General features: G+C 44.4%; 1 protein-coding gene across 3 annotated transcripts; it reads left to right on the forward strand.

The window, feature by feature from the left end:
- The first annotated feature begins 27 nt into the window (after positions 1 to 27).
- Positions 28 to 21,323, forward strand: LOC147108261 (iron-sulfur cluster assembly 1 homolog, mitochondrial-like). Of its 3 annotated transcripts, none has more exons than XM_086004812.1 (5): positions 28 to 181; positions 4,825 to 4,878; positions 19,512 to 19,617; positions 20,109 to 20,253; positions 20,879 to 21,323. In XM_086004812.1, exons 1-5 carry the CDS (start codon positions 152 to 154, stop codon positions 20,889 to 20,891), a joined length of 348 nt encoding a protein of 115 aa, XP_085860938.1. In that variant the 5' UTR covers positions 28 to 151; the 3' UTR covers positions 20,892 to 21,323. The 3 variants fall into 3 exon arrangements, with proteins under 3 accessions (XP_085860938.1, XP_085860936.1, XP_085860937.1); XM_086004810.1 differs by having other exon boundaries at positions 37 to 229; XM_086004811.1 differs by having other exon boundaries at positions 53 to 229; positions 20,109 to 21,323.
- The last annotated feature ends 314 nt before the right edge of the window (positions 21,324 to 21,637 follow it).

The following is a 21,637-nucleotide window of genomic DNA, read 5'->3' on the forward strand; positions in this document are numbered from 1 at the left end:
GAGGCGAGGCCGCGGCTTCGATTCCATCCACTGCCGGTTGCTATGCGCGCCCTCCTCCTCCTCGTCGTAACGCAGTAAGGCGCGCTGCGATTGGCCTGGCGCGGGCCAGTGAGAGGCGGCGATACTGCATAGCCGTGGATGAGGACGAAAAATGGCGGCGGTGACGGCGAGTGTCCGAGCGGTGAGTGGCCGCAGGTTGCGGCTGCCGGCGAAAGCCGCCCTGCTGCTGGTAAGAAGGAAGGGGGAGGTTTACTCCTCGGCGTGAGGTTGCGGTCAGCAATCTGTCAGCGTTCGGCTGGTAAAGAATGTTGAAATTTTTCACTGGTCCCGGGACCCAGGCTGTGACCTCGGGTTGTCAAAGTGTCCACCCCTCGCAGAGAGAGTTGGACACGGGCCCCAGCCGGGCAGACTTCAGTTCTGGGGCACGGGGAGAGGGGCAGCGAGAGGCCGAGGATTTAATGGATTTACTCAACCCAGATATTTGTGACATTTCACCACCTGAGATCTGGTTTACATTCGAAAACTTTCTGGACATTCCAGTCCAAAACTGGACTGTGCTGCCAGGTAGCGTATATGTCCACAAAACATACTTCGGCATAAATACTGAACATAATAAACGATTCTTGTACATATGTGTCATAATAGGTCACTTTTTCCTAATTTCCTTCTGGTTTGAAAGAACTGGATGTGAGACTCTATAAAGTTTATATAACAAAGCCTACCTAACTGGTCGTCTTGGTATAGAATGGTATATTTTCAGTCTCTTTCATATACATCATCACTATCCGATTAATATTCTCTAATGTTTGGTCCAGTTCTGTGTCTCTGCCCTCAAAGTCTCGCTCATACTTGTAAAATAACCACCACCTAATTAGCTGGTGTATATATAGACACCTAATAAAGTTAAGTCAGTTATTCTTCAATAATGTGTACTCTGCCTGTCATTTTTACTTACAGTAGGCTGATGTGGATTCCTTTGTTTCACCCACTTTCATGAAGGTTTTATCATTTTATCAAGCTATATACAATATATTGCAAAATCTTGCATCAGCTGTGATGTCAATAGACTGTCTAAGCAGTTAATCACAATACTGAATTATCGCAGACTGAGAACCAGGAATAAAAACAGAAAATGCGGGAAATATTCAGCAGGTCAGGCAACATCTGTGGAGAGTTAACGTTTCAGGCCGATGACCTGGAAAAAGTTAGAGATGTAACAGACTTTAAGCAAGTGCAGGGGAAGGGAAAAGGGGGAGGGGAAGAAAGAACAAAAAGAAAGGTCTGTGATAGGGTGGAAGGCAGGAGTGATTAAATGACGAGGTATGATCGTACAAAGCAAAAGGAGATGGTAGTGGGACAAGTAAAGAAACAAAAGATGAGTCTAGAAGAGGTGTAAATGGGAATGGCAGAATCATCAACAGCTGCCATCTGAAAAAATAGGGGCAGAGGCTATGGTCTGAAATTGTTGAACCAGGGAGTGTGAGCTCCTTTGATTTTAACTTTTTATAAATGTTAGGAGAGAAAAACAAAGATTGGGGCTCTCACATGGGGATAAGGTAAACCTGAAATAAAGATGAACAAACTTTTTTTAAAAAATTTTAAGTTTCTTAAAAATCTTAATTTTTATTAAAATGGATAAATCTGGCACTCCGCAAAATTAAAATGAGTTGTTCAGGGCCATAACATTTGTTTAGCAGTCAACACGCTGTTAAAATCCCAGTTACACTTAGTACAAAAGGGTCTAACTTTTAATGAGGTATTTAACAGCGGTATTACCGAAGTTTTCATCACTTCCCCTGATTTCACAGATTACACTGATTGCTGGGGTGGGACACCGCGCAGGCGGTGTCGGAGCAGTGAATGACTGACTGCAACTTCAGGATTTCCGCGTTGGGATGCGCAGGCGCTAAATCCTGAAGTTGCTCATTTTCAAAGGGGTAATAACAGTGAACGCAGTTTGCTCGCTGTTATCACCCACTGCAAATTCCGAGCCATTGTTTTTTTTACATGATCAAATTTATCTCTTGAATTGTTTCTTGTTAAATTTATTAAAGTTTTTAGGTGAATGTCTCAACCTTTCCCAAAATCCTGGGCTTCAAGTGGATATTTTTACCTTAACTGTTGAAAGAAAGCTTTCAATCACATCCATGTATTCTGAGCGGGTACAAGTGGCAGTATTTCCCAGCATGCAATATGTATGACCAGGAATTGAAGGGTAGAAAGGTGTGTCCCCTTATCCTGTGAGGATTTGAGAGTTTCCTTTTTTCCCCAAAAGACTTTGAAAGAAACTGAATTCTCAGATTTTATTTTAGGCTAGTGATGAATTTATATAAATATATTCCAATTGAGCTTTTCTGTTTGAACTCAAAGAGTTTTACGGCAAGAATGTAAAGACAGGAGCCAGTTGACAATGAGGAAGTTGGTGGTGGTACCTGACATGCTAGAACACATGGAGAATAGGGCTCTGATGATATGAATGGGGCCAATTCACCTGGATCCCCTCCTCCACAAGGGTGTTAGACCCTGCTTCCTACTGCCAGATCCCAGCAAACCCCCAGGCTCCAAATCTGCAATTCCAAGTCCTGCTGGCACTTGGGATCTCCCTCATTAGACTTCTTCCGCCTCACTCTTGCATCTCATGACCCCTTCTGAGTGCTCACAAGTCCTCTAGATCACTTATCCAGTACTCGCTGATCCTATAACCGTCTCCAATGTTCCAAGAACTTGAGAACTCCCACTAGTGCCCCCAGATAAGAACATAGGAGCAGGAGTAGGCCATACGGCTCTGCCGTTCGCTAAGATCATGCCTGAACTTCTACATCAACTCCACTTTCCCCCCATATCCCTTGATTCCCTTAATGCCCAAAAATCTATCGATCTCAGTCTTGAATATACTCAACGACTGAGCATCCACAGCCCTCAGGTGTAGAGAATTCCAAAGATTTACAATCCTCTGAGTGAAGAAATTTCTCCTTGTCTCAGTCCTAAATGGCTGGCCCCTTATGCTGAGACTCTGACCTCTGGTTCTAGACTCTCCAGCCAGGGAAACAGCATCTCAGGATCCCTGTCCCAGCGATCCCAGAGCTGCACCAACGTTGCCAAGTCAATGTTCCTGGTAATATTTTGCATAACACCCTGTGATTAGAAAACCTCTGACTCACCATGAGCAATGCCACAAGATATCTGCTAGTCATAAGAGATAAGTCTTGCATCTAGCACAGGCCCATCACACTATCGTAGATGGAGAATAATCTCTTTAAAACCAGAGAGGAAGGTAATCATTTCGTGCTGACCTCTTCTGACAGCAATCAGAAATTTACAAGCAGCTACCCGTATCCTCAGATTGACAGACTTTGCTTCAGATTACCCACGAGCAGTTCCTGGGAGATTAGCTGGCACTGTAATACTTCCTATCCAGCTCCTTTGAGGTGCTGTTTAATAAATAATATTACATTTATATAGTGCTAGCAGGTCAAAATATCTCAAAAGCAGTTCATGCAACAAATCACTTTTTGGAATGTGGTCACTGTTGCTATGTATGTAACCACAGTAGCCACTTTGCAGCAGTAATAGCCCAAAAACAAAATAAGATGAATAACCAGTTAACTTGCGATTGGAGTTGGTTGAGAGAGGAGTAATGCTGTGGAATCCTTAATGTTCACCTGGACCAGGCAAAGGGCGCCTTGGTTTAAACTCTCCTTTGAATGATGGCACCCCTGATAATTCAGCACTTCCTTAGTATCACGTAGGAACAACAGTCAACTAGTCTCTCCTCAAATCTGCTCTGTTATGTTTGTTATCTGTAGCACTTCTTTATCTTTTTAATACCTTTTCTTGTCCATATATTCCATAATCTTCTCGCTATCCAAATAAGTATCTATCTCCTTCTTAAACCCCTCCAGTTGATTCTGTATCTAAGGCCTTCTGGTGCACTGTGTTCCACATTCTCTCTATTTGTGTGAAGAAAGTTTTACTTTTTTATTCGTTCCTGGGATCTGGGCATCACTGGCAAGGCCAGCATTTATTGCCCATCCCTAATTGCCCTTGAGAAGGTGGTGGTGAGCCTCCTTCTTGAACCGCTGCAGTCTGTGTGGTGAAGGTACTCTCACAGTGCTGTTAGGGAGGGAGGTCCAGGATTTTGGCCCAGGAATGGCGATATACTTCTAAGTCAGGATGATGTGTGACTTGGAGGTGGTGGTGTTCCCATGCACCTGCTGCCCTGTCCTAGGTGGTAGTGGTCGCAGGTTTGGGAGGTGCTGTCGAAGAAGCCATGGCAAGTTGCTGCGGTGCATCTTGTGGATGGTACAGACTGCAGCCACGGTACGCTGGTGGTGGAGGGAGTGAATGTTTAAGGTGGTGGATGGGGTGCCAATCAAGCGGGCTGCTTTGTCTTGGATGGTGTCGAGCTTCTTGAGTGTTGTTGGAGCTGCACTTATCCAGGCAAGTGGAGAGTATTTCATCACACTCCTGACTTGTGCTTTGTAGATGGTGGAAAGGCTTTGGGGAGTCAGGAGGTGAGACACTTGCCGCAGAATACCCAGCCTCTGGCCTCCTCTTGTAGCCACAGTTTTTATGTACTAGATTTGCTTTTAAACAGTTAAACTAAGATTACATCCCTGTGTTCTCGATATTTAATGTGCCTGAGTTGCCAGACTAATCTAAATGGTATTAAACATGTCATTTAGTTCCTTAATTACTTGTTGAAATCTGATTTTATGACCAGTTTTACCATCTGAGACAGTTTTGAAACTCCAGTCTGACCCGAATTCTACATCACCTGCTCAGTTTTCAACATCTCTGACTTTGTACATTTTTCACTTTCAGACTTCATCTGCTGTCAGCAGAATTAAAAATCTTCTGCAACACAGACCAGATTGTGTAAGTAAAATTGTACTTTTTAAAGATCAGATTTTGCACCCCGAACAGGAAGATCTATCTGGTCTGTTAACTATGTTGTGAGTGACGATCGTAATTGTAACTCCTTGTGGGGAAGGAATGGATTTCATGCTTGTTTAGGTGAGACTATCAGTGATGAGAGTTTAACCCTTTTTTGGCACCCAGGGTCAGATGGTACTCAGCATTTTCTGGTCAGGTATAGTGTTGATCAGATAATGGGCAATGGACTGCCCAGCTGTGGAGGAGCACCCTCTGTTATAACAATGAATCCTCTGTTTCCCACGCCAGGTGTCCCTACCATGTCTGAGTGAGACTACAACATTATGGATCATTTGGGTCCATGGTCTCCAGTCCAGCAGGGACTGGGTTGGAACGAACTCTTTTCATTCGCTTTTAGAGGAGCCTAAGTCTGAGCTGTTGAAAAGTCCATGACCCAGAGGTGAAAGGACAGTATCTAACCCACAGTGATACCCAGTTCCTCTCATTTTATTTATTCATCTAAGGCACTGTACTTAGATCCAGTTATCTGCCTCTTTGGTATCAGGAGTTAATAATCCAAACTACTTAAATTGTACAGGTACCAATATATATGTTAGCTTAGCTCCCTCTTACTATTAGGCTGAGTAACTCCTGAGCCACTTCCACTGATGTTGTGGTATTTATTACCTGAACAAGAAATTAGATGTCAGAATCTATAATTTCTTTGTAACTGAGAGTTAAAGCAAATAAAAGTTGCATTGGGGTCATATGGTCCTGTACCCCGGTATATTAACACGGAACCATCTCGATGCTCTGAAGCTCATCATTACAGTCCCCACCACTATATGCGATGGCCGGTATAACGTGATAACACTATTACATAAGGACATAAGAAGTAAGAGCAGGAGTCAGCCATACGGCCCCTTGAGCCTGCTTCAACAAGATCATGGCTGATCACCGACCTCAACTCCACTTTCCCGCCCGATCTCCATATCCCTTGATTCCCCTAGAGTCCAAAAATCAATCTATCTATCTCAGCCTTGAATATACTCAAAAGACTCAGCATTCACGGCCCTCTAGGGCAGAGAATTCCAAAGATTCACAACCCTCTGAGTGAAGAAATTCCTCCTCATCTCAGTCTTAAATGACCTACCCCTTATCCCGAGACTATGGCCCTAGTTCTAGACACTCCAGCCAGGGGAAACAACCTCTCAACATCTACCCTGTCAATCCCCTTCAGAATCTTGTATGTTTCAATGAGATCACCTCTCATTCTTCTAAACTCCAGAGAGTATCGGCCCATTCTACACAATCTCTCATCATAGGACAGCCCTCTCATCCCAGGAATCAATCTAGTGAACCTTTGTTGCACCGCTTCCAAGGTAAGTATATCCTTCCTTAGATAAGGAGACCAAAACTGTGCACAGTACTCCAGGTGTGGTCTCACCAAGGCCCTGTACAATTGTAGCAAGACTTCCTTACTCTTATACTCCAACCCCCTTGCAATAAAGGCCAACATGCCATTTGCCTTCCTTATTGCTTGCTGTACCTGCATGCTGGCTTTCTGTGTGTTTTGCACGAGGACACCCAAATCTCTCTGAACACCAACATTTAAAAGTTTCTCACCATTTAAAAAAAATTCTGTTTTTCTATTCTTCCTACCAAAGTGAATAACCTCACATTTCCCTACATTATACTCCATCTGCCACCTTACTGCCCACTCACTTAGTCTATCTATATCCCTTTGCAGACTCTTTGTGTTCTCCTCACAGCTTACTGTCCCACCTAGCTTTGTATCATCAGCAAACTTGGATACAGCACACTCGGTCCCTTCATCTAGGTCATTTAATATAGATTGTAAATAGCTGAGGCCCCAACACTGATCCTTGCAGCACCCCATTAGTTACAACCTGCCAACCTGAAAAAGATCCGTTTATCCCTACTCTCTGTTTTCTGTCTGTTAACCAATCCTCTATCCACACTACTATATTACCCCCAACCCCATGAGCCCTAATCTTGTGTAATCTTTTATGTGGCACCTTATCGAATGCCTTTTACAGCACGCCATTATATAACAAGAATGTTCCTTTTGCCCAGTTGTTTTCAGCTCCACTTTGACCTGCCACTTTATTTAAACTGCAGTCAGTGCTCAGTACAAACTATAAACCCCATACACTTAGAGGGAATTAGAAGGGCTTAAGTACACAAAAGGTTAATGAGGTGTTATTTACTTACTTATGTTTGTTCTTGCATTCAGTGTAACTTAACGAGGTGTGAACTGGTGAGCAAGCATAGCTGTTTCTGCCCAAAACAAACGGAGCTCTTAAGACACTATAACCGGCAACTTTGAAATTGACATTGCAAATAGATAATGGTTTTTGGTTTTTGACCGATATATGACTGCTCATTTTAAACGTGGATGTTTTAAGTGGTGGGGACTATATGTGCATTTGAAACTCAACTGTATAATCAGAATCTGCAGAATTTAAACTTTTAAATTTAGCTAATTGCTATAATTTCTGTAAATACAAATTGAAATTTCTCCCATGACTCTGGAGAAAAGGTGGGTCATATTATCGAGGTTTCAAGGTTCTAAGGGATTTTGATAAACTGAATCCTAATAAATTGTTTGACAAAACCACACACTCTTAACGTGGGGGTGACGGTGAACAGACCGTTGGGTTTAACGTCTTCACATAGAGGATAGTGAAAGTGTCAAACAGACTGCCTATGGAGGCAGTGGCGCCTGATAGTGTCAGCAGATTCAAGAGGGAGCTGGATAATCATAGAATGGTTATAGCATGGAAGAAGGCCATTCGGCCTGTCGGACCCGTGCCGGCTCTTTGCAAGAGCACTTCAGCTAGTCCCACTCCCCTGCCCTTTCCCCGTAGCCCTGCAAATTTCTTTCCTTCAAATACTTATCCAACTCCCTCTTGAAAGTTGTGATTGAATCTGCCTCCACCACCCTTTCAGGCAGTGCATTCCAGATCTTAACCACTCACTGCGTAAAAAAGTTTTTTCTTACATCGCCTTTGGTTCTTTTGCCAATCACCTTAAATCTGTGTCGTCTGGTTCTCGACTCCTCTGCCAGTGGGAACAGTTTCCCTATATCTACTCTCTCCAGACCCCTCATGATTTTGAACACCTCTATCAAATCTCCTCAATCTTCTCTGCTCCAAGGAGAACAACCCCAGCTTGTTCAGTCTATCAACGTAACTGAAGTCCCTTATTACTGGAATCATTCTCGTAAATCTTTTCTGCATCCTCTCTGAGGCCTTCACATCCTTCCTAAAGTGTGGTGCCCAGAATTGGACACAGTACTCTAGTTGGGGCCGAACCAGTGTTTTATACAGGTTCATCATAATTTCCACACTTTTGTATTCTATACCTCTATTCAAAAAAAAAAAAAGAGCGTGTATAATGAATGTCAGGTGAATTCTTTGAGAGAACCAGACCAAATACAGTAAGTTGAGAGGGGAAGCAAAGATGAAAATAAGATTGGCAAAGAGAGAATATGAGAGTAGAATGGCGGTTAACATAAAAGAGAACCCAAAAATCTTCTACCAGCATGTAAACAGTAAGGAGATAGTAAGAGGCAGGGTGGGGCCTATTGGGGACAAACATAGAAACATAGAAGATAGGAGTAGGCCATTCAGCCCCTCGAGCCTGCTCCGCCACTACAAAAACGACCCCGACGACCAGGTAGGTTTACCAATCTCAGAGCTCCGAGAGCGGGAGAGAGAAGTAAAAAGCAATTGAAGTGTGACGTCACCAGAAAGCAGGTAAGTGATTGGTTGGTATTTCTCTCTCCTTTTTTACAAGCTTAAATTATGTGTTTTATAGTTTCTAGGGTCTCTGTGGTGTAGCGGGGACAGTTGGTAAACAAAGGCCATTGAGTATATCATTTAATTGGTGGTTTTGATTTAATTTAAATTAATTCATGGCAGCATAGCTCGGCCCCGTGGTATGCTCCTCCTGCGCTATGTGGGAAATCAGGGACACTTCCTGTGTCTCTGGTGACCATGTGTGCAGGAAGTGTATCCAGCTGCAGCTACTGGCAGACCACATTGCGGCGCTGGAGCTGCGGTTGGATGCACACTGGAGCATTCGCGAGGTTGAGGACGTCGTGGATATCACGTTTAACCAGTTGGTCACACCGCAGGTAAAGGTTGCACAGGCAGAAAGGGAATGGGTGCCCAACAGGCAGAGTAGTAGGCGCAGGCAGGTAGTGCAGGAGTCCCCTGTGGCCATCCCCCTAGTCAGAGTAGAAATAGAAGGATATTTCATATGAATACGTGGCTAGAGGAATGGTGCAAGGGGGAGGGATTCAAATTCCTGGGACATTGGAACCGGTTCTGGGGGAGGTGGGACCAGTACAAATGGGACGGTCTGCACCTGGGCAGGACCGGGACCGATGTCCTAGGGGGAGTGTTTGCTAGTGCTGTTGGGGAGGGTTTAAACTAAAATGGCAGGGGGTTGGGAACCTGTGCAGGGAAACAGAGGAAAGGGAAACAGGGCTAGAAGCAAAAGACAGGAAGGAGAAAAACAAAGGTGGCAGTCAGAGAAATCAACGGTTTAAATCAAATATGGCCACAGTAAATAATTCTAAGAGCATTAAAAAAACAAGCCTGAAGGCTTTGTGTCTTAATGCGAGTAGCATTCATAATAAGGTGGATGAATTAGCAGCGCAAATAGAGGTAAATGAATATATGATATGATTGGGATTACGGAAACATGGCTCCAGGGTGACCAAGGCTGGGAACTCAACATACAGGGGTATTCAATATTCAGGAAAGACAGGCAAAAAGGGAAAGGAGATGGAGTAGCATTGCTGGTTAAAGAAGAGATTAACAGAATTGTAAGGAAAGATATTGGCTCTGATAATGTGGAATCTGTATGGGTAGAACTGAGAAATACCAAGGGGCAGAAAACGTTAGTGGGAGTGGTGTATAGACCCCCAAACAGTAATGCAGAGGTTGGGGATGGCCTTAAAAGGGAAATTAGAGAAGCGTGCAATAAGGGCACAGCAGTCATCATGGGTGACTTTAATCTACATATAGATTGGGCTAACCAAATTAGTAACAATACTGTGGAGGAGGAATTCCTGGAGAGTATACGGGATGGTTTCCTAGACCAATATGTTGAGGAACCAACTACGGATCAGGCCATCTTAGACTGGGTATTATGCATGAGAAAGGATTAATTAGCAATCTTGTGCGAGGCCCCTTGGGTCGGAGCGATCATTATATGATAGAATTCTTCATTAAGATGGAGAGTGAAGTATTTGACTCAGAGACTAGGGTCCTGAATGTAAATAAAGGAAACTACGATGGTATGAGGTGCGAGTTGGGTAGGATGGATTGGGGAATGTTACTTAAAGGGTTGACGGTGGATAGGCAATGGCAAACATATAAAGATCGCATGGATGAACGACAGAATTTGTTCATCCCTGTTTGGCATAAAAATAAAACAAAAAGGTGGCTCAACTGTGGCTAACGAGGGAAATTAGGGATAGCATAAGATCCAAGGAGAGGACATATAAATTGGCCAGAAAAAGCAGCAAACCTGAGGATTGGGAGCAGTTTAGGATTCACCAAAGGAGGACAAAGGGATTAATTAAGAGAGCGAAAATAGAGTATGAGAGTAAGCTTGCAGGGAACATAAAAACTGACTCAAAGCTTCTATAGATATGTGAAGAGAAAAAGATTGGTGAAGTCAAGTGTAGGTCCCTTGCAGTCAGAATCAGGGGAATTTATAATGGGGAACAAAGAAATGGCAGACCAATTAAATACATACTTTGGTTCTGTCTTCATAAAGGAGGACACAAATAACCTCCCAGAGATGTCGGGAACATAGGGTCTAATGAGAGGGAGGAACTGAATGAAATCAGTATTTGTAGGGAACTGGTGTTAAGGAAATTGACGTGATTGAAGGCCGATAAATCCCCAGGGCCTGATAATCTACACCCTAGGGTACTTAAGGAAGTGGCCCTAGTAATAGTAGATGCATTGCTGGTCATCTTCCAAAATTCTATAGATTCTGGAACAGTTCCCATGGATTGGAGGGTAGCTAATGTTACCCCACTATTCAAAAAAGGTGGTAGAGAGAAAACAGGGAATTATACACCAGTAAGCCTGACATCGGTAGTGGGGAAAATGCTAGAGTCCATTATAAAAGATGTATGATGGGCCTTCAATAACCACAAAACTAGAAGTTATAGACTTAAACAAGTTGGCTTTTAATCACTAAGATCAGAGCTAACATCTCAACACGCCGACTGGTTCACAGGAATGAGTCATACAGATCCTGGGATCTTTATGTAAGAGAAGTCAGGGGCGGAGCCAAGAGCCAAGACCTGGAACCTCCCAGGTTAGTCGGGAAAGAGGAAGTGAAACTATACACAGTGGGGGAGAGTAATATACATGAGTGCAAAACGAATACAGGATCAAGACAAACAGACTTCATTACATTCACCCCTTCTATAGATTTAGTCCATCGGGATGATGTTTCTTAAAAGTTGGTATAAGTGAGTCTGTCAGGAGGTTTTGCAGTTCTCAGTGATCGGCGCAAAGCCGGTTGGGGTGCCTCTAGGGGAGTGGATTCTGGTTCCTCCGCTGTCCGGGCCTCCGCAGTGTCTTCCAGGTTATCTGCAGTGTCCTCCAGGTTAAAGTTGGGTATTGATACCTCTGGGCATCCTGTCTCTTTGTAGTGTAGGTCTTCATCGGGTAGTCTCCCATCGTTCTCTCCGCTCCCCGAGGGAGCGAGGTCTTTTATGGAAACAGTGCCCTCTCGCCCGTCAGAGTATTCGATATAGGCGTACTGAGGGTTTGCATGGAGGAGCTGTACCTTTTCCACAAGGGTGTCCATTTTATGGCCTCTCATATGCTTCCGCAATAGTACTGTCCCCGGAGACGTCAGCCACGCGGGTAGAGATATGCCCGAGATGGATTTCTGGGGGAAAACGAACATCTTTTCGTGAGGGGTAGCGTTAGTGGCAGTACATAACAGAGACCTTATGGAGTGGAGCACGTCTGGGAGGACTTCCTGCCAGCAGGAGGTCGGAAGGCCGTTTGACTTTAAGGCTAACGTGACAGCCTTCCAAACAGTAGCATTCTCCCTTTCCACTTGCCCATTACCCGGGGGGTTGTAGCTAGTGGTTCTGCTAGTGGCTATCCCCTTCGAGAGCAAGAACTGGCGCAGCTCGTCACTCATGAATGACGTCCCCCTATCGCTGTGTATGTAGTTCGGCATGCCAAACATGCAGAATAGATTACAGAGACACTTGATGACCGTGGCACTGGTCATGTCTGGGCAGGGAATGGCGAAGGGGAAGCGGGAATATTCATCAATGATATTGAGGAAGTATACGTTACGGTCGGCAGAGGGAAGGGGTCCCTTGAAGCCCAGACTTAGGCGCTCGAATGGCCGTGTGGCTTTGATAAGGTGTGCACGGTCAGGCCTGTAGAAACGAGGCTTGCATTCCGCACAGATGCGGCAGGCTCTGGTCATTGCCTTGACCTCCTCGATGGAGTGGGGCAGATTGCGGGACTTTATAAAATGGTATAGTCGGGTGACCCCTGGGTGACAGAGGTCGTTGTGGAGACCCTGTAATTTGTCCGTATGAATGCTGGCACACATTCCCCGCGATAGGGCGTCTGGGGGTTCATTAAGGGCTCCCGGCCTGTACATAATATCATAGTCGAACGTGGATAGTTTGATCCTCCACCTGAGTATTTTGTCATTCTTGATTTCCCCCCTTTGTTATTAAACATGAAAGCCACCGACCGCTGGTCGGTGAGCAGGGTGAAACATTTGCCGGCTAGGTATTGTCTCCAGTGCCGCACTGCCTCCACTATAGCCTGTGCCTCCTTCTCGACAGAAGAGTGCCTGATTTCAGGTCCCTGAAGGGTTCGGGAGAAGAAGGCCACAGGTCTCCCAGCCTGATTGAGGGTCGCAGCTAAGGCAAAGTCTGACGCATCGCTTTCAACTTGAAAGGGAATGCATTCGTCCACTGCACACACTGCAGCCCTTTCAATGTCCTGTTTAATACTGGTGAAAGCCTCCCGAGCTTCAGCTGATAGTGGGAAGGACGTCGATTTAATGAGGGGTCGGGCCTTATCAGAGTAATTGGGCACCCATTGGGCATAATACGAAAAAAATCCCAGGCACCTTTTTAAAGCTTTGGGATTGTGTGGCAGGGCAGTTCCTTTAGGGGGCGTAATCGGTCAGGGTCCGGTCCAATTACCCCATCTTCCACCACACAGCCGAGGATACAGAGACGGGTTGTGTTGAAGACACATTTGTCTTCGTTGTAGGTTAGATTCAGCTTTAGGGCAGTTTTTAAAAATCTCGCAAGATTTAGATCGTGGTCTTGCTGGTTGTGCCCGCAGATAGTGACATTGTCCAGATAGGGGTAGGTAGCTTGTAGTTTATTCTCGTCAACCATGCGGTCCATCTCACGTTGGAAGACCGAGACCCCATTTGTTACTCTGAAGGGCACTCTGAGAAAATGGTAGAGGCGCCCGTTCGCCTCGAAGGCGGTGTATGGGCGGTCCTCCGTTCTAATGGGGAACTGGTGATACGCGGATTTGAGGTCGATAGTCGAGAAGACTCAGTATTGCACAATCTGGTTGACCATTTCTGATATGCGGGGTAAAGGGTAGGCGTCCAGCTGGGTATAAATATTAACAGTCTGGCTGTAGTCAATTACCATCCGTTTCTTTTCGCTATTTTTAACTATGACTACTTGGGCATGCCACGGGCTGGTACTGCATTCAATAATGCCTTCCCGCAGGAGTCTGTCCACTTCCGCCTTGATAAAGTGTCTGTCTTCCAGACTGTACCGTCTACTTTTGGTCGCTATGGGCCTACAGTTCGGAGCGAGATTAGCGAATAAAGAGGGTGGGCTGATTTTTAAGGTTGATAGGCCACAGACTGAGTGTGGCGGCTGGGACCCGCCATATGCTAGCGTGACACTTTCGTGGTGGCACTGGAAGTCCAGGCCCAAGATTACATTAACACAGAGTTCTGGCATCACGAGGAGTTTAAAATCCTTGTAGTCCGTGCCTTTTACAGTCAGTGTTACCACACAGTAGCCCAAAATGTCCGAAGTGTGGGGCTTAGCAGCCATAGCAATTCTGCTCCGTGTAGGGGTTACCGTTAATGAGTGCCGCCGTACCAGGCTAGGGTGGATAAAACTCTCGGTACTCCCACAGTCAATTAAACATTTTGTTAAATTCCCGTTTACCTGTATGCCCATCATGGATTTTGTCAACGGGTGTGGCCTGGATTGATCCACCGTGATCGAAGCCACTGTTGGGCCCTGGGCGGCCGTTGAGTCGGGAAAAGATGGCGGATCCCAAGATGGCGGCACGCACGAGGCGGTGACGGAGTTGGAAATCGGATTCCCCCTGCAGACTTTGCTAAAATGCCCCTTTTTCTTACATTTGAAGCATGTAGCGTCCTTCGCTGGGCATCGTTGTCTGGGGTGCTTGGCCTGGCCGCAGAAGTAGCATTTCGGGCCTCGAGACATTGCCGCTGTAGTAGGACTCCTGGGTGAACTTCTGTGTGGGGACTCCGGCGGCGTAGAGCTGGTCTGAGACCTGGATGGGGAAGATGGCTGATTCCAAGATGGCGGCCCCCTCGGCGCGCACGAGGCGGTGAGGGCCGCATGGCCGGAAGAATAAGAGTCCGAGTTTTTCTGGGCCACGTCCAGCGATCGCGCAGTGGCCACTGCCTTTTTTTAATCCAGGACCTCCTTCTCCAGCAGTCTCTGCCGGATATAATTCGATTTGAGGCCTGCGATGAAGGAATCGCGGACCAATTCGTCAGAGTACGCGTTGGCCGTCACGGCCTTGCAGTTACAGTCCCGGACCAGGTCCTTTAGGCTCTGTAAGAAATCGTCCATTGATTCCTCTGGTCGCTGCCTGCGTGTAGCCAGCAGACGTCTGGCGTACACTTCGTTTACCGGCCTCTGGTATTGGGCCTTCAGGATAGTGATGGCCTCCGTGTAAGAGGTGGCGTCCCGGATGAACGAATAAATCCGATGACTTACGCGAGTAGTCAGTAGACTCAGTTTATCTACCTCGCTAGCGGATGAGGCCCCCGCGAAGAGTTCGAAGCATTTGAGCCAGTGTCCAAATTGATTTGATGCTTCAGCAGAATGTGGATCCAAGTCCAGACGCTCTGGTTTTAGGAGTCGATCCATCCTAGTATTCTTTAGTGATTAAAATTGATGGGCCTTCAATAACCACAAAACTAGAAGTTATAGACTTAAACAAGTTGGCTTTTAATCACTAAGATCAGAGCTAACATCTCAACACGCCGACTGGTTCACAGGAATGAGTCATACAGATCCTGGGATCTTTATGTAAGAGAAGTCGGGGCGGAGCCAAGAGCCAAGACCTGGAACCTCCCAGGTTAGTCGGGAAAGAGGAAGTGAAACTATACACAGTGGGGGAGGGTAATAAACATGAGTGCAAAATGAATACAGGATCAAGACAAACAGATTTCATTACAATGTAATAGCAGAGCACTTGGAAAATAGTGACAGGATCGGACAAAGTCAACATGGATTTACAAAAGGTAAATCGTGCTTGACTAATCTACTGGAATTTTTTGAGGATGTAACTGGTAGAATAGATAAGGGAGAACCAGTGGATGTGGTGTATCTGGACTTTCCGATAAGGTCCCACATAAGAGATTAGCGTGTAAAGTTAAAGCACATGGGATTGGGGGCAAGGTACTGATTTGGATAGAGAACTGGCTGGCAGACAGGAAGCAAAGAGTTGGAATAAACAGCTCTTTTTTCGAGTGGCAGGCAGTGATTAGTGGGGTACCGCAGGGATCGGTCCTTGGACCCCAGCTATTCACAGTATAAATGATCTCGACGAGGGAACTAGATGTAATATCTCCAAGTTTGCAGACGACACAAAGCTGGGTGGGCGTGTGTACTGTGAGGAGGATGCCGAGAAACTCCAGTATGATTTGGACAGGTTGGGTGATTGGGCAGATGTATGGCAGATGCAGTATAATGTGGATAAATGTGAGGTTATCCACTTTGGTGGCAAAAACAGGAAGGCAGATTATTATCTGAATGGCAATAGATTGGGAGAAGGGGAAGTGCAACGAGACCTGGGTGTCCTTGTGCACCAGTCGCTGAAGGTAAGCAGGCGGTTAAGAAGGCAAATGGTATGTTGGCCTTCGTAGCAAGAGGATTCGAGTACAGGAACAAGGATGTCTTGCTGCAGTTGTACAGGGCCTTGGTGAGACCACACCTTGAGTATTGTGTGCAGTTTTGGTCGCCTTACCTGAGGAAGGATGTTCTTGCCATGGAGGGAGTGCAGCGAAGATTCACCAGACTGATACCTGGGATGGCAGGAATGATGTATGAGGAGAGATTGGGTCGATTGGGCTTATACTCGCTGGAGTTTAGAAGAATGAGGGGATCTCATTGAAACTTATAAAATTCTAACAGGACTAGACAGACCAGATGCAGGAAGGATGTTCCCAATGGCGGGGGAGTCCAGAACCAGGGGTCACAATCAAAAGATAAGGGGTAAGCCATTTAGGACAGAGATGAGGAGGAATTTCTTCACCCAGAGAGTGGTGAACCTGTGGAATTCTCTACCACAGAAGGCAGTTGAGGCCAATTCATTAAATATATTCAAGAAGGAGTTAGATATATTTCTTAAGGCTAAAGGGATCAAGGGATATGGAGAGAAGGCAGGGACAGGGTACTGAGTTTGGATGATCAGCCATGATCTCATTGAATGGCGGAGCAGGCTCGAGGGGCCGAATGGCCTACTCCTGCTCCTATCTTCTATGTTTCTATGTAACAAAGGGATCTAGGAGTACAAATACATAAATCACTAAAAGTTGTGACACAGGTTAGCAAGGCCATAAAAAAGCAAAGCAAACCAAACACTAGGGTTTATTTCTAGAGGGATAGAATTGAAAAGTAGGGAAGTTATGCTAAACTTGTATCGATCCTTGGTTAGACCACACTTGGGAGTACTGTGTACAGTTCTGGTCGCCATATTATAAGAAGTATATAGAGGCACTGGAAAGGGTGCAGAGAAGATTTACAAGGATGATACCAGAAATGCGAGGGTATACATATCAAGAAAGGATGAACAGGCTGAGTTTCTTTTCTCCTGAAAAAAGAAGGCTGAGGGTGGCCTAATTGAGGTCTTTAAAATTATGAAAGGTTTTGATAGAGTGGATACAGATAGAATGTTTCCACTTGTGGGGAGGAGCATAACTAGAGGCCATCAATATAAGATAGTCACCAAGAAATCCAGTCGGGAATTCAGAAGAAACCTCTTTACCCAGAGAGTGGTGAGAATGTGGAACTTGCTGCCACAGGGAGTGGTTGAAGCGAATAGTATAGATGTATTTAAGGGGAGGCTAGACAAGCATATGAGGGAGAAGGGAATAGAGGGTTATGCTGATAGATTTAGATGAGGAAAGACGGGAGGAGGCTCGTGTGGAGCATAATTGCTGGCATGGACTGGTTGGGCCGAATGGCCTGTTTCTGTGCCGTATCTATCTATATATAGAAAAGGATTGATCTGTCTGTCCTTCGGTGTATTGTCTGTCTGGCTATACACTCGAAAGTTATGGAGCGTACCTACACGTGCGTTACGTCCAAAGAAAGCTTACCATTCCAGGACGATCGTAAGCGTATTTACTTTTCGGTCGGACAAAAATTGTTCGCGCGTTATACAAAAAACCTTCAAAATTAAACTCATTATCTGCTAATTACCATTGATTGACTGACGTCAAGGTCGACCAATCCTGTGCCGTCATGAGTGACCAATCCTACAGTTCAGTCACCTGATGGTTGGCCAATCGGTGTGTGTGTGGGCGGGACTAATCGTTTTCATCTCAGGGATCTGGCAGCCATTGCTTCAACTACTTCCAGCTCAAAATCTGCTAATCCAGCTTCTAAAAAGTTAGTATCTCTTTTTAAAAATAACATAAGATTTACCAAAAATGTTTTATAAGTACTTTCACTTTCATCTTTCAAGGTATTAAAAGGTAGAAATGTTGCCCGGCAGCACATTCACAGAGGGACAGACAGACAGGCCTGAAAGCCTGGGACTCGATTTAAAATGTTGCCCGGCAGCAGATTCACAGAGGGACAGGCCCAAAGCCTGGGACTCGATTTAAACCGCCCGGCCCAAAACAGTTAGTCTCTCTTTTTAAAAATAACAAGATTTACCAAAAACGTTTTATAAGTACTTTCACTTTCATCTTTGAAGGTATTAAAAGGTAGAAATCTTGCCCGGCAGCAGATTCACAGAGAGACAGGGCCCAAAGCATGGCACTCGATTTAAACCGCCCGGCCCAAAACAGCCCTGGCAACGCAGGGCCCCCCCAGCTAGTATCCTATGTAATGACTCACTGTTCATGTACCCACTTCAGGATTGTACCATTTAGTTTATATGTCCTCTCATTCTTTCTACCAAAATGTATCACTTCACACTTTTCTGCTTTAAATTTCACCTGCCACGTGTCCGCCCATTTCACCAGCCTGACTATGTCTTCCTGAAGTCCATCACTCTCCTCCTCACTGTTCACTATACTTCCAAGTTTTGTGTCATCTGCTGATTTTTTTGTGCCCTGTACACCCACGTCCAAGTCATTAATATATATCAAGAAAAGCAGTGGTCCTAGAACCGACCCTTAGGGAACACCACTGTATACCTTCCTCCAGTCCAAAAAACAGCTGTTCACCACTACGCTCTGTTTCCTATCACATAGCCAATTCCGTATCCATGCTGCCACTGTCGCTTTTATTACATAGGCTTCAACTTTGCTGGCAAGCCTATTATATGGCACTTTGTCAAATGCCTTTTGGAAATCCATGGGCATTACGTAAACTGCTTTACCCTCATCAACCCTCTCTGTTACCTCATCAAAGAACACAATCAAGTTAGTTAAACACAATTTGCCTGTAACAAATCCATGCTGGCTTTCCTTAATTAATCCACACTTGTCCAAGTGACTGTTAATTTTGTCCGATTACTATATCTAAAAGCTTCCCCACTACCGAGGTCAAACTGACTGGCCTGTAGTTGCTAGGCTTATCTTTACACCATTTTTTGAACAATGGTGTAACATTTACAATTCTCCAGTCCTCTGGCACCACCCCCGTATCTAAGGAGGATTGGACTATTATGGCCAGTACCTCCACGATTTCCTCCCTCAATTCCCTCAGTATCCGAGGATGCATCCCAACTGCTCCTGGTGACTTATCCACTTTAAGTACAGCCAGCCTTTCTAATAACTCCTCTTTATCAATTTTTATCCCATCAAGTATCTCCGCTATAATATTTTGAAGACTAAGAGAAAGTACTCGGTGGTATTTTTTCAACTTTGGGACTGACCAGGTGGACTGTGATGGTCCTTTTCCAGTCTGTACATTCCTGTGCCCTTGTACAATATCTTTCCAGGAAGAATGGACCCAATCCAACTGCATGACTTACTCACTATTGAGCCTTATGTACAGCTTCAATTTCATTCCAGTAGTTATTCTGTAAAGTGTACAGTATATATTGAAGCTGTGTTGACACTGCTTTAATGCAGTTTGCTTTGATGCTGCTCAGAGGGTTTTCCTTTCACTTCTTCAGGTTGGTTTGAAAGTTGGAGTCCGTACTCGTGGCTGCAGTGGTCTCTCATATGTGATAGAGTACGCAACAGAGAAGGGAAAGTTTGACGAAGAAGTTAATCAGAATGGTACGGAATGTTGGCAATCTCTAATTCATGGTGAAATGTAGTTAGTCAAACATTCCATATGTTTTTTAATTCAATCTTAAACTGAAAATTCCGAGTTTGCTGGGGGTGGATTTTCCTTTCACTGTAAGCATGTTGGCTTTAGAGCCCTCATTTGTTCATCATTCCCAGGTTGACCACATGGGCCAAGTGATCTGCTGCCAGGGCTTGCTCATGCTAATGAAGTAGCCTCAAAGTACAAGAGAGCTGGGTTGATGCTGGTGTGTGTTTCGGGTGGGGGCCTTTGTCTCTACGATCATATATTAGAAAAAATGTAGTACTTTTTCCCCCCCAAAATAAAAAAAGATATAGCTCAAGATCTTTATATTTTGACTCGGGCATATACTCACTGTGCGATTGTAAGCTGTTGAGTATTCTATCAACGGATAACATTTTAAAAATGTGTTTGTTCCTCACTATTATCCTGTCTATTCATCGTTTTATTTTCTTTGCAGGTGTGCGTGTGTTCATTGACCAGAAAGCACAGTTGACCCTGCTGGGAACTGAGATGGATTTTATTGAAACAAAACTCTCCAGTGAATTTGTTTTCAACAACCCAAATATTAAAGGAACATGCGGATGTGGTGAAAGCTTTACTGTGTAAATTTTTTTTTAAAATACAGGAAATATTTATGTATCATGTATATAAAATGAAAGCTATGTATGTGGTATGTGACTATACAGATGAGCTTTGAGATTCTAAAACTCATTTAAATATTAATGAACATCATACCTGGAAAAACAATACTAGAAAATCTGTTGAGAACAGCAGAGGGAGCAGCTTAAAACCCTGTTATTTGCACCCGTCACTTCAGTTGCAGCTGGTCACTTATGCCTGCTTGCAGTAATGCTTAAAGCCCTTTGGAAGACTAGAATAGTTGAAGAAACTGTTACAGTTCGAATCTTATACTGTGGGTGTTCAATTTGAAGAACTATACTTGCACGAAAAAAAGTTACTAACTCCAATTCTGCCAATCCTGTTTTTTGTGTGTAAAGAATGATTATTGCTGCTACCTTGTTGAATCACGCACAGTTCTTTGGTGGAAGTAATATGTGTATAAAACTCTGAATTCTAGGATTTAACATCCTTATGGATGGCGGAAAGGGAGGCATCGGACAAAAGAGAAACTCTAAAATATGCTTTGTAACTGTGGGTTAGGTGGCAGTTTTTTTTCCTGGATTCACAGTTGGACATTTGTGAACTCTTGTTTTTTTTCCCTATTAGGTTAAAATTTTAATCTGAAACCGTTTGACCAGACTTGACTCAAGGTACGAGTTTGTGTAATTTTTTCAGAAGTGCCTGATTCAGCAAATAAAATGGGACACGTAACCGCACTCTGGCAATTTAGTGACTTGTGGGTATAAGTATGCCATTCTTAGTAAACCATATGCCCCAATGGGTAATTGTTAAATTAGCATGGACAGGAATTTGTGCTAATGCATTAATTTGCATGCTAAAATAGTGATCACAAAGTTAAACCCACAGTCTTGTAATTTAAAATTTCAGGCATTTGGACTTGCAGCAAGCTACAAGTTGAAATGAGTTTGTTGTATATGTTAGCAGTTTCCAAACCAACAACCCAAACACTTGTACCAGTAACAGTTTATTTTTATGCTGTGTATCTATAATGCTGTGTATTGAGAGAAAATAAAGTTGGAAATTCAGCAAAGTTTCTTTGTGTCTCATTCTTTCAATTTTACATAAGAAATTAGGATTGAAAAACAACCACTTAGGAAGATATAAGGAAAGCAAGAGTCAGTGTAACAAACTATTTTGGAGAGGATATGGATGTGTCTATTCGCAACACCAAAGTTTTGATTGGTCCCCTTGGATAACACGGGTCATCGACCTGAAACATTAACTTAGTTTCTCTCTCCACAGATGCTGCCTGACCTGCTGAGTATTTCCAGCATTTTCTGTTTTTATTTCAGATTTCCAGCATCTGCAGTATTTTGCTTTTGCCTATGTAATCAGTTACTTTGC

The sequence above is a fragment of the Somniosus microcephalus genome, chromosome 13 (assembly GCF_052327205.1).
Source record: "Somniosus microcephalus isolate GS21.2 chromosome 13, FLI_Smic_1.0, whole genome shotgun sequence".
NCBI lineage: Eukaryota > Metazoa > Chordata > Chondrichthyes > Squaliformes > Somniosidae > Somniosus > Somniosus microcephalus.